The 13,715-nt window shown below is 35.8% G+C and overlaps 1 protein-coding gene across 4 annotated transcripts in view; it reads left to right on the forward strand.

Annotated features, from left to right (window-relative positions):
* The window catches only part of LOC104234789 (uncharacterized protein At3g06530), a 39,898-nt gene extending 28,019 nt beyond the window's left edge, over positions 1–11,879 (forward strand). For all 4 annotated transcript variants that reach the window (XM_009788418.2, XM_009788420.2, XM_009788421.2 and 1 more), the window contains 12 exons: positions 1,967–2,178; positions 2,299–2,500; positions 2,587–2,769; positions 3,054–3,149; positions 3,228–3,295; positions 3,368–3,719; positions 4,819–5,034; positions 5,447–6,127; positions 6,225–6,634; positions 7,407–7,665; positions 9,099–9,269; positions 11,124–11,879. In XM_009788418.2, the coding sequence (XP_009786720.1) occupies positions 1,967–2,178; positions 2,299–2,500; positions 2,587–2,769; positions 3,054–3,149; positions 3,228–3,295; positions 3,368–3,719; positions 4,819–5,034; positions 5,447–6,127; positions 6,225–6,634; positions 7,407–7,665; positions 9,099–9,269; positions 11,124–11,354 (3,081 nt within the window). In that variant the 3' untranslated portion in view covers positions 11,355–11,879. The remainder of the gene's footprint in view (positions 1–1,966; positions 2,179–2,298; positions 2,501–2,586; positions 2,770–3,053; positions 3,150–3,227; positions 3,296–3,367; positions 3,720–4,818; positions 5,035–5,446; positions 6,128–6,224; positions 6,635–7,406; positions 7,666–9,098; positions 9,270–11,123) is intronic.
* Positions 11,880–13,715: the final 1,836 nt, after the last annotated feature.

Genomic DNA, 13,715 nt, shown 5'->3' on the forward strand with positions numbered 1-13,715 from the left:
CAGTGTAGGAAACGCAAAAGAGTGTTTAGGCTGAGATCAATAAGGAAAATAGTATACCAATTTACAGAATTTCATAAGCAACGATATGTCAACGAACACAGAATGGTGAGTAGATTCTTCATTTCTCTAGTGAGTCAATGCCACCTAAGGAGACATTGGCGGACAGAATGGAGAGGAGAATGCAAACACTAGCGGTAACCTGTAGTGGAAAGCTGTTATGTTCATAAAAAACAACCGAAAAGAAACCTAAAACCGGAAAAACCAGATAAACTGAACTTTTTGGTTGAGTCAGTTTCTGCCAGTCAATTTGAATAATAAACACCTTTGTCCGTATGCTAAACCGTAGAATATACACCGCAATCCATGAGCTAAGAATAGGAGGGGTTTTGATGGTGTAGAAACTGATTTTGTAAATATGAGGAGTATCCTCTTATTCTTGGTTTCTTTTCAGCGCAAACCATGAGGTTCCAATTTGGATAGAACATTAGGTGTGCTTTGTAGACAAGCATATTTGTGTGTAGGCTCTCTTCTTTTTTGGTATACTTCTTTTATACGTCTCCCATACATTCACAAATTATTTGGCTTTATCAGAAAATGCTAAGAGAATATTGCAGATGTCTTTCAGCAAATTTGGTTATTGTTCCATTCCTAATCAGTATCAGTTTTGTATCAAGTTTGGGGATTTGGTGGGGGTAAGAAAAGATGTTATAGAGGTGTATAATTTTCACAAAAATGTGTTGTGTCTGGATGGGTGACAGGATAGAATAGTTCAAAGACAATCTTTGTCTATTGAATGATCTGAGACAATATTCTATCTGACTATCTTTGTTGCTTAAAATTGCTTCTCTGTGACACAAGCAAGGGGGACTACTACAACAACAACAACCCAGTATAATCCCACTAGTGGGGTCTGGGGAGGGTAATAGGTACGCAGACCTTACCCCTACCCCGAGGGGCAGAGAGGCTGTTTCCAGGAGACCCTCGGCTCAAGAAAGCGACAAGAGACGATATATTAGTACTATCCATAGATTCATAATAAAATAACATAAAATAAAATAAAATAACATACCATAACATAAAATAAAAATAACAACAGTATAAGAAATATACACTGACCGAGGATTAGACAATAAAAATACAAGGGGGACTACTACATGAAGATAAATTTCTATACTGACCGAGGATTAGACAATTTGTGTACCTTGTAGGAAGTGTATATAATTATGTACTTGCTGTTGATTTTGACTGTCTCTTCTTCTAAAGCTGTACATTAGAATTTGATGACAATGGTCAGATTTGCCATCACGATATCGTTGATGTATAACATCCTGTATTGTGGCTCATTATGTGTTATAATTCCAAAGTTCTATATCCTTAAGTAATTAGCAACTGAAGCCACCCCTGTTAAGAATATTAAGCATGTTAGAGTTATTAATCTGCCTTGTTGCACCGTCGTGAGTTAAGTTGGTGCCAAATCATCTTGTAGTCCTGCTAGAGCAGGAGTGTATCTTCCACCTGCTCTATATTCAGCAATGACATTTAGATCTTTGTTCTTCTTCTTTTGTCCGCACCCAATGTAAATTATGACATTTTACTATGTGCAGGTGATTTGTCTTTTTGCCTAAAATTTGAAATAGTATTTAACTAAAAAGATGCAGGTGCTTATTTTTTTTTGTTTTGTTTTGTTTTGTTTTATTTCATCATCTTCTATTTAAAATAATTTTATATGGACAACATAACATACTGGTTGTAGACCCGGATAGAGACTCCTTTTTGCAAGTAGATTTACTTATTTGTCTGACTTGATTATATATGGCCATGGAGCCTCTGGTATCTTTATATCGTGCACCGCTTGGTAAGACTAATTGGAGAACTAATAAATTTGTAGAATTCAGTCTCTGGTTAGTTTTCCTTTTCAATGCAAAGTAACGATAGCTAGTGGGAATTGACTTATTTCTTCTTCCAGATCACTTGCTCGATTGCTAGTCAGATTCTTGAGTTCATTTGTGAGCAGAAAATTTGGTCAATTGGGTCGAGGCATGAAAAGAAAAAAAAGAAAGGAATTGTCTACAATAACCATGATGTTTGCCTTGATATTGTTCCGGGAGGTGGAAATGTCGTTGATTTTGTTGGTTCTCTGCTTGATGTGTTGCTATTGAAGAGAGACATGGACAACAGGTCAGTTAACTTGTCATGCTATCATCTTATTAACTTATGCATGATTAGTCAATTCGACTTATCTACCTTTATAGACACCCTTGTTTACTGCTGTTGACGGTATCATTAATCATTTTGTAGAGCTTCTCTCATTGGTCCCTTATTCAAGCTTCTTCACAATGCGTTCATTGATAATGAGTGGATCCATCTGGCTGCCAACCAGGATGATTTACATTATCATGCTTCATCTGAAAACTCTCAGAGCATATCTGATGCTGCAGTTCACATCCAACAGGAGTTGCTCCTTATCTTGGAAGACATTGCTGCTAGTGTCACATCTGAGGTTTTGCTGAAGGCCCTTTTTGTATATATGTGTTTTACTGAGTTATTTGGGCTCCTTATCCACACATCTACTTATGGTTTTGTCAGGATGAGAATTCTATGAACTTTGACGTTGAGCTACTTGTTAATTGTGCCCGTTCTGTGAGCAGTATGGTCACACGCAATCAAATTTTCTCATTGTTATCTGCTATTTCCAGAGCTAAGCCAGAAAAAGTTTTAGACCATATCTTGGAAATTCTTGTCATCATTGGGGAATCTGCTGTCACTCAGGTTTTTCTTTGAGCATATGAATTTTTTCCTTTTCCTTTTGCCCCTCTCTTATTTTTCAGTACTCCTGTACTGTGTTAACTGTTCTGCATTTATGCATCACATTTGACTTTGGAAAATTGAACACCATGTTACACAAGAGTCACATGTCAGTCTGCATGTTGAAACTGTAGTTGAAACTAGAAGCTCAAAAATTTTGAAATTGAACACTACATTTATGGTATTGAGTGTGTATATATTTATGTCATTCTCACGAGATTTTAAATCCTTAAGTTATCTTTCTACAGTGGGACAACAATTTTCAACATATATTTGAGGACCTCATATCTGCTGTTGTACCGTGTTGGTTGTCTAAAACTGACAGTGCCGACGCATTGCTTCAGGTAATATGGGTAGCATCCCCTGGTAGATGCTGTATTCATGGAACTTATTACTGATTCTGTGAATGTTTGCTTTTCCAGATCTTTGTAAATATTCTGCCGCAGGTCTCTGAACACCGGAGGATTTCAATGATTGTGCACGTTTTGAGGTACATAGTTCAAATTTTTAGCTATGATAGTTCTCTGGCTGCATCATTTTCTTTAATACTCTTCTCTTGCAGGCATTTGGGTGAGAGTGTTAGTTTAGGATCATTGCTCTACCTCCTATTTCGTTCGCTAGTTGCGAGAAACTGCTCCTCCTTGCATGACAGAAGTGATCCATCTTTGAGTTACTCAATTTCACTCATAAATACACAGTGGGAATATTTATTTGCTGTGCAGTTGTTGGAAAAATATTCATGCACAGTATGGCTTCCCTCAATTTTGATGCTTCTTCAGCGAATAGTAGTTAATGACAGTGATGCAGCACACTTCATGGAGCTGCTAGTTGCAGTGTATTTCATTTCAAACAAACTCCAAAATCCTGAAATTGCTTTTAAGCTTGATTCAGGGGAAGATTCAGATAACATTCAGGTTTGTATCTTTTGTAATTTCTTTTGCCCAACTGTTCAATAAATGGTTGTGAATTTCTCCTGATCTCTTGCTAAATGAAAAGTGTATGACTGCTTCTTAATTTATGGAATGATGCCTCCTCTTCTTGTATGCATGCAATAGAATCTTTTGGGTTTGTATGCAGATGGGTATTTTATTCTGTCAATGGCCTTCTCTTTTTCTTTAATATCCTTGCAAGAAATATTTTGGGTTCATATACTGATACAACAACAACAACAACAACAACAACCCAGTATAATCCCACTTAGTGGGGTGGGTTCATATACTGATCATTATGTTATAATTGTTTTTTGAATTTTATTTGAGATCTTGATCTAAAATTCAGCAAAGCATGGAGGAATCCAGAAATTTCAGGAATGCCTTTAAAGCTTTTCTATATACCACAATATTTCTTACGTGCGCTTGGCTGTATAGTAATATAATTGGTTGAAGTTCTTGTCTTATGCTATTTCTTTTTGTATCTGGTTAGTGTCATACATGGACTGTAGTTGGAGTTTTCTTTGCAGACGCCATTGTCCTTATGTTACCTACAATATTCTGACTTTCCTTTCCCTAATTAGGTCCTTAAGCTTTGCCTTTTATAACAAACTTCTGAAATGATTGGACTAATTTTAGCTTTCTATAGATATATGATTGCATTGGCACAACTTTTGGGGCATATGATTTGTGTATGCTGCATGGATGTAGCTAGATGCAGAGGCAGAGCTAGCCTATTATGTGTGGGTTCGGCGAACCCAGTCACTTTTGCTTAAACATTGTATTTGTACTAGGAAATTTATTAAATATGTACAAATGTCTAATTGCGAACCCAATAAATAAGATGAGTTATGAGTTCCGTGGTAAATTCAGAACTCATAACCTTCAAATTCTTGCTTCGCCTCTGGCTAGATGCCATGTTGCTTTGAGTTAGAATGCCTTTTATACTGAGATTTGATCACCTAAATGCCATGGCAGATTTAGCTGTTGTTTTTTCATGCGCGTTTGGATAATATTTCCTTGTTTTTCTTGTGCATTTGCATAAATTTTTTCCTTAACCCATTTATTTTTATTGCTGGTGCAGTTGACAATTGGGGCAATCATGAACGAAACTGTTTATCATCTTCAACTTGTTGACTCGAAAAGAAAGCAGAAAGGTGCTCTTTCTGTTTTCCGGAAGGAGCTAAAGGAATATATGAATTCCACTTTAAGTGCTGTTACGAAACGACTTACACCCTCCATATACTTCAAAGCAATTGTTCAGTTGCTGGGTCATGTGGACAAATGTGTGAGAAAGAAGGTAATGTAGACACTTATCCTTGTCATTGTTATTCAGAAGAAAGAATTCCCAGTCAGAAAACATTATCTACACTTGTGAAGGCTGCTATCTTTGGGAGCTTAGGCACGTTACATGTCTTACATGGTGGATCGAGCAATCTCTCAGTTATAAACTTGTCAAATTTTCTGGTTTTCAGTGTTTAAAATTTAAAATGATTTCAGCATTGGGCCTCAACTTTGGGGCTATTTCCTGCTGGAAATAATATAATCTAGTGAGTCTCATTCTTTGAAATAAAATGTCTTTGAGCATGTGACATGTGAAAGGGATGTTGTTGGAATTTGTCTTGTTAAGCTATTATGGTTCAGTTTCAGTTTTCCCTTGGTGATACTGTTTTTCTCTTGTATGTAATCTGATCTCTGTCTTCTATAAACAGGCTCTTGGAACTTTGTCTGAGACAGTGAAGGATACTGGGTTAGTTGACTCAAAGCATGAAAAAAGGGGTCCAGCTTTGAATGTGAGGAGATCATGGTTTCATCTGGACGCAAATTCTTTGCAATCGCTGAACACCTTGTGTCTTGAGATATTAAAATTAGTTAATTCACAGAGCGAATCAAGTAGTTCTTTGAAACTGGCAGCAGTGTCAACATTGGAAGTTTTGGCAAACAGGTTTCCTTCAGATAATTCAGTGTTTAGCTTGTGCTTAGATTCTGTTAGTAAAAGCATATGTGCGGACAATTCTGCTGTTTCTTCTAGTTGTCTTCGTACAGCTGGTGCCTTGATTAATGTGTTAGGGCCAAAGGCGCTACATCAGCTGCCTCTTGTCATGGAAGGCATGATTAGGCAATCTCGCAATGCTTTGTCTGCTTTAACAGCAGAAACCAAGCAAACTGATGGTGATGTTTCCGTTGTTTCACCGATTCAGAATGACTCTGTCTCCATGTCTATTCTACTTGCCCTAGAGGCAGTTGTAAACAAGCTTGGTGCCTTTTTAAATCCATATCTCGGTGATATTTTGGAACTTATGTTATTGAAGCCTCAGTACACTTCCACGGCAGAACCAAAACTGAAGTTGAAAGCTGATTCTGTGCGAAAGCTAATCACTGAAAGGGTCCCTGTAAGTTTCATCTACTGCATTTCTTCTTATGGTATGATTTCATGTATGCAGTACTTAGAAGGTTACCATGAACTTCTTCTACTCATTGATTGAGCAGGTTCGTCTTTTACTTTCTCCATTGTTGAGGATATATTCTGATGCAATTACGTGCGGGGATTCTAGTGTATCGATTGCTTTTGAAATGATACAAAACCTTGTGGCTGCTATGGATAGATCATCCGTTGATGCCTATCATGTAAGGATATTCGACTTATGCTTGCAAGCTCTTGATCTGCGACGTCAGCACCCTGCTGCTGTTAGAAATATTGATGCTGTTGAGAAGAATGTCATTAATACACTGGTTAGGCTTACCATGAAACTTACAGAAAAAGTGTTCAAACCTCTTTTCATGAGGAGTATTGAATGGTCAGAATCAATTGTTGAAGAAAATGAAAATGAAGGGACCAAAAGTATTGATCGCTCTATTGCCTTCTATGGCTTGGTTAACAATCTAGCTGAAAGCCATAGGTGAGTCATCAGCACCTTTTATTTTTTCCGATCCATGGTCACTTCTTTATGGAATTGAATTTGGTTCCGAGACATACAATTCTGCTAATTGCATTAGATCTTATGTGGATGATGACTTTGACAGAAAGGTTGAAATTTGGGCAGATACTGAAGGTCACAGTGTGACTTCGCAACTTTCAGTCGATGCATTTGGCATATCACTCCTTCCTATTCCTCCCCCACTCGCCGCCATGCTTTGCTGTTACCTCTCCCCGCCCTCCCCCTCCTCTCTTTACCTTTTTTGAGGGGTGAAAGTGGTGCTTTTTGTTGAGATTTTGGTAGTACGGTCAGAAATTTCTGCTACTCATTAATAGAGGAGGTTTCTTCTATAAAATAAGACTGATACCAGGTCCCTGAAACAGTAGTTTTAGCTAATGGACTACATGGTTCAGTTTGTTTTTGACCGCCCACCACAAGCTTATGATGCTTAGGAGGACTCCGTTATTATTGGGCCTTCATCCATGCCAAAGCTTGTTTATCTTTTTTATTACTCTTTTCTTATGTTTCTATTCCTTTCCTTCGTTGCTAGTGTTTCCTCTTTGAGACAATTATGGCTATAGATGTGGAACTTATTGTTTGTTATAGCACCTTGGCTTCACTATGAATCTTTTCTTGTTGAGCCACTATCTAGGAAAAAGTTTGAGATTATTGCAATAATACTCTTGTAAAGTGATGCTTATTAGCTGGAATACTTCAGAGAATATTAGGTATTGATATTTATGTTTCTCCTCAGATCATTGTTTGTACCATACTTCAAGTATCTGCTTGACGGCTGTGTAAGACATCTCATGGATGCTGAAGATGCAAAATTGGCTCTAAGCCACAAGAAAAAAAAGGTCAAGCTTCAGGAAGCCAGTAGCCGGAAGAAGGATGCGGATGGTGGATTGTCCATCGGTGTGTGGCATCTAAGAGCTTTGATTTTGTCCACCCTGCATAAGTCTTTCCTGTATGATACAGGGACCCTGAAGTTTCTGGACTCTGCAAATTTTCAGGTAAGTTAGATTGCTTATTCCTTTTTCTCTGTTAATTGTATACTCGGAGAAGCTTACCATATCATTGTTTGCGTTTACTGTTTGATCTAGTAAAACAAGTAGTTTTTCATTTTTCTCCTCTTGACAATATGTGATATTCTTCTAGTATCATTTTTATGTATCTCATTGTCTGCCCATACATTTGTGGAATGAAACAGTCAATGAGTAAGTTTGTTTTCTGTTGCTAAGGACGTCCTTATTTAACATATATGTCACTATTGTTGATAGATTATACCGTGGTATGGTATTTGTAAGATAGATAGCTTCAATTGTAAATGTTAGTATCCTTCTTAAAAAAATATTTAATGGTGGTATGGATAGCTCATCCTTTATTGTCAGTTTCTTGCTTAGTATGCCCAGATTAACTTTCTATGCCTGAATAACTAAATTAATGTCTTGCCCAGCATTTCTTAAAATTAGAAATGGAGCTAGTTTTGAATCTCCGCAAAAAATTTTCAAGGCGTCAATGACACCTTTTTGTCAAATCAATATATTTGCCAATTCCAATTTGTGCCTGCATTGGTATATCTAGGCTACATATGTATGCTTGGAACTTACTAGATTGACCCAGGATTACTCTTACTAGATTAAGTAATAAATCAAAGGCTAGTTGCTTTTGCAGTCACTATGGCCCATAAATATGTCTTCTGTCAATCATCGAGTGGGATGATGCCGAAATGGTCAGCGAAGAGATGAACGGCATAGGTCGCTTGAAAAGATAATGAAAGAAGAAAACATGAGTCTGTCCGATGCTGGGTGGAAGCTATTTCAGTCTTTACTTAGATTGTAGAGGTTCTGATACCATGCGAAAAAGTAGAAGAGAAGAATTCTCATTGACTTGATTAATAATGTTCATGATCCTGTCTTAGGTTACGTACATTATGGCACGGAATCATTTCCAATGCCTAATAAGGTAAGTAAATATTTTATAATTAAATACGTAATATCTTAACATATACTACAGAATATTCTGTTATTTTTTTCTTACTTAACAATGAATCTAGACGTGCAAACTTTGGCATATATTCTCTTAAGGTTCTACAACTTTTGATCCTTTTTTCCCTTGTTTGTGTGTGTGTGTGGGGGGGGGGGGGTTCATGATCATCACCTGCTTGGTAAAAATTTAACCTGAAACCGAGATATATTATGAATGCCGGAGAACATACTTTAGTTGGGTGATGCGATGATTATTATTTTCATCCAACATAATACAAGTTGCTTTGGATACTGTTATTAAAATGTGTGGTAATATAAGGTGTAAAGAATGTGTGTTGTGCTAAATATGAGCAGAAGGTAGGTTCTTGCTAGCTGTACAGCTGAAAGTGGCATAAATTTTTCCGACTGTTGTTTCATAGTTTCCCTTCAGTTGACTGACATTCCTCGTGTTTCATTAGGTTCTTTTAAAACCAATAGTGTCACAGCTTGTAACAGACCCACCTGCTACCCTGGTGCAAAATCCAAATGTGCCATCAGTGGAAGTTGTTGATGATTTATTAGTTGCATGTGTTGGTCAGATGGCTGTAACTGCTGGTTCTGACCTACTCTGGAAACCGCTAAACCATGAGGTGATTACAATTTTTTTAACTTTTACCACTGTTTATTATTTACTATTTATCTATTTTCTGTTCTGGGACCACATTGGAAAATTTCCTGGGATCAATTCTGTTTCATGTTAATTATCTGTATAAGCTTCTATCACACTGACCCCCAGAATCCCTCTGTTGAAGAGAATGAGAAAACTATAGATTCTGTGTTTGCTTTCTAGTTTTCCTCTCCAGCTGATATCTGAGATCCATTCAGTACTTCTTTTAATGACTTCTGCTGATCTAAGCGGGTTGTATCTAGGGGTGTTCATGGTTCGGTTTGGATCGGTTTTTCCCTAAAAAAAAACCTAACCAAGTAAGTCGGTTTTTCAAATATTAGAACCAATCCAAACCAATTAAGTCGGTTTTTTCTTGATTCGGTTTATGTCGGTTTTTCGGTTTTTTCGGTTATTTGTCGGTTTTTTCTTAAATATAAGACATACACTACCAAACACATTTCGGCGACCACATTTTCAACGTAACACTATCAAATCAATTGCCCTTTGAGAAATCTATTATTTACCAAGATATATTGATGATAATTGAATCAAATAGTGATGAATAATTTAAGAACTCAATTAAAAATATATTATATTTAACATGAAATTGATTCTTACACTTAACAAAAGAAAACTACCAATCAAACTAGAATGTAAAGGTAAAGACCTATACTAAAAGTGCAAACGATTAACATTTACTATAAAATTATTGAAACTTTGTATAAAAGTATACATATATATAGGTGTAATAATAAATTTAAAATAGCTACTCCTATATTCGGTTTGGTTCGTTTTTTTTTATTAAAACCAAAACCAAACCAAATTTGATCGGTTTTTAAATTTCAAAACCAAAACTAAATCAAACCAAAAAGTATCAATTTTTTTGGTCAGTTTGGTTTGGTTTGGTTTTCGGTTTGGTTCGGATTTTCGGATTTTTATGAACACCCCTAGTTGTATCATATGTCAGTTGATTACGTATTAGTCCTTTGGTTATGCTTAAAGTGGTCCTCCTAAGTCGACTTTTGCCATTTGTGTTACTTTTGGTATGGGCTGTAATAAGAGATCAACTTTTTTCTTCTCTATCATGCAACTCCTTTGAACTAATTGCATCCAAAATCTTATTCTATATTTGTTTTGTTCATTCATTGTATTTAATAATACTAAATAGAAAATGGAAAATTAAACCCATTAGGACAAAGTGTGGGATAATACTGGATATGTTGTTGTTGTAAACCCACACTTATTTGTTGCGGGAGTTACCCCAAAAAAAAAAAGTTAAGTCCGCTGCTCATCCTGGCAAGCTTTTGGGTATAAATTCTCAATTCTCTGTTTAATCATCAAATTCTCTTGTTCATTGCTCCTGAGACATTACCTGCGACCTGCTGAACGACATGCTAAATTGGATAAATGCATGAAATGGTAGTCTTTTAGGCGTTTATTAATTACATACTCCCTCCGTTTCAATTTAGATGAGGTAGTTTGACTCGGCACGGGGTTTAAGAAAAAAAGACTTTTGAAACTTGTGGTTTTAAAAGCTTAAGGGGTAAAAGCTTTGTGGGGCCATGACATTTGTGTGGTTATAAAAACTTCTCATTAAGGGTATAAAATGAAGAGTTTAAAGTTCAAGTATTTCCAAATTTAGAAATGTGTCATTTATTTTGGAACAGACTAAAAAAGAAAGTACCTCATCTAATTTGAAACGGAGGGAGTATCTTTTATGCAAAAAACCTGTCAACCTTGTCTCGTCCTGATTTGATTACTCATTCACTCCTTTGGCATGCTTAAGAAACCATAAAGTTTTTCAGAGAGATTTTGACTGTTAACACTATTTATACAGGTGCTAATGCAAACTCGTAGTGAGAAATTGCGCTCCCGGATTTTGGGGTTGAGAATTGTGAAATATCTGGTGGAGAATCTGAAAGAAGAATATCTGGTCTTATTGGCCGAGACCATTCCCTTCCTTGGGGAACTGCTTGAAGATGATGAGCTTCCTGTCAAGTCTCTTGCACAAGAAATTCTCAAGGAGATGGAATCAATGAGTGGTGAAAGCTTACGTCAGTATCTCTGAACTCATATTGATCTAACTCAATTGTGAAATCTACAGAAAAGGGTGTGCAGTGTAGGGCTCTTGCCTTCTGGCCCCTTCCTGTGTTGAAAGCTAATGAGCACCTCGCAGCATTCTGCACTCTCTAGTCCTGCATGTGGAGGTATGCAAATATATCAGCACTTGGCAGGACTGGAAAAACTGGGTACTGGGCTGATATCATATTTTCCTTACTTAGAGTTGTGCACAGAGCTCGGAAATCTGAGGATGTTCGAGATAATTTTGTAGCTGGTTAGGACGTTTTTAGGATAGAATGCGCTCATGTTTTGTAGCTCGTTATGTAGGATATTTTCTAGGATAGAATAGCCTCTTGTTAAGATGTGTATATATATATATATATACGATTTGTTGTGGCCATCTCTCTTTTCCCCTCTAGATAGAAGGCAAATTTTTTGAAAAGGTAAAACAGATTAGTACACTACTGTTGTCAAACAGTAAGTATTTTGTTAAATTCATTGGGTGGATACTCAATTGTTTTTCAAGCCCAAAGCAGTTACCTTTTCTGTTCTTTAGCTTCCTTCACTTTTCCCCTCGGGCATAAACATTATGGTTGCAGCGAAAGCCTGAAAAGCTTTGATTGTGGATCTTCCGTAATAGTTCGATCTTCAGACATGATCTTTTTCACCTGATATTTTTTGCTTGCATAGGATAAAGTAGTTGCCGTTTAATACACTTGACATTTCATTATCTAACATCATGAGCTTAGACAACTTAATTTTTTAAATTCGTTGGGTTTCATCTTGGTTGAACTATAGAAAAAGCAGTAGGAATATTATTAACCTTTTTTTGTCCAATAAGTTATCAAAAAGGTAAATTAAATTTAAAGTCCTACTCTGGTGGAAACTTGTTGAATTTCTTGGCAAAACCCCTGAAAATTTTCCTCCATCGAATATTTATATTGGTGTATATCAACTTATCTCAAACCTCACCAGGTGGGATTACACTGAGTTTGTTATTATATTAACTTTACCATGGTCAAATAATTTAATGAGGTGAGAATAATCATGATTTATTGACAAAAGTCTATGAGCTAACATATAACATGCATCTATTGGATTGTTGGTCCCACATTCATTTGCTAATTGAGAGTACTCAACCTAGCTATTATTGGCATGTGATAAGTTAGCATTTTGCCAGCTTATTTATATATTTTCTTGAGTTTTAACGTTCTTTATGTAAGATTTAATAGCCTTAGCTATTTTAATTTAGTTGGTTTCGGATGTTTGAGCCTAAATGAAACAGTTGATGAATGAATTAATAAAAAAGAATGAAAAAGATGGAATATGGAGTAAAAGATCGAAAAATTGGATGATTGAGGAAAGCAAAAGAATAGTGCCCATAAATCATAATTTGGAGCCGATTTTAAGGCTAAAAAATGATGTACATTTGTTAAGTATTAAAGCCTAGAAAACTCAAGAACAACCAGCAAAGGAAGTAACTTTGGCTCCATGATTTTGGACACTTAACAGAGCCGAGAAGTAGGGGTGTAAATGGATATTCGAAAATCGACTGAACCGTACCGCACCGAACCGATTTTTAGGTTTCCTTTTAAGAAACCGTAGGTTTTTATATAAATCTATAACCACACCGATAATTAGGGTAGGTTTTTTATTTTATAAAAATAAATCGAAAAAATACCGAACCGTACCGAATAAATTTTACATGTGGAAAATATATTTATTTGGTAAGTTTAAAAATAATAATGCACTAAATTTTCTTTCAGCCTTGGAATTATGAAAACTATTACGAGCCAACAAGTAATTAAACTCAAAATACTAATTCCTAAAACCTACTATGCTACTTCTACTTAAACTAAATTATTTCAAGTATCTTTATTAGCAAGACACAAAGTATTTTATCGATTATGAGTAGCAAACTACAATGTATTGAATAAGTTTCCTTTCATATAATTTAGATTTATCTTTTTGAATATTTTATCTTCTATAGACTTTATTCTTGAGTCCCATCTTGGTATATCTTTCAACTCGTGTGATTTATATTTTCTTTGTCTTTGTTTGATTTCTTTTACGTTGTTGTAGAACAGTTGATGGATCTATATTCTAGCCATCTTTTTTTTTAATTCATCACCCTTTAAACAGTAAAAATGTCTAGAGAATTTTGCTAAATCCTATAAAAACGTATGTTATCGCATTCTACTTCTACTAGTGAATTTTACATGATATTTAAAAAAATACCGAAAATTAACCGAACCATACCGATACCGAAGAGAAACCGACATGATTGGGACGGTTTCGAAAAGTCTAATTTTGATTATACATAATAGAATAACCGAAAAATGGTATGATAGAAATTTTATGAAATAAC

Source organism: Nicotiana sylvestris, chromosome 3, assembly GCF_000393655.2.
Source record: "Nicotiana sylvestris chromosome 3, ASM39365v2, whole genome shotgun sequence".
Lineage (NCBI taxonomy): Eukaryota > Viridiplantae > Streptophyta > Magnoliopsida > Solanales > Solanaceae > Nicotiana > Nicotiana sylvestris.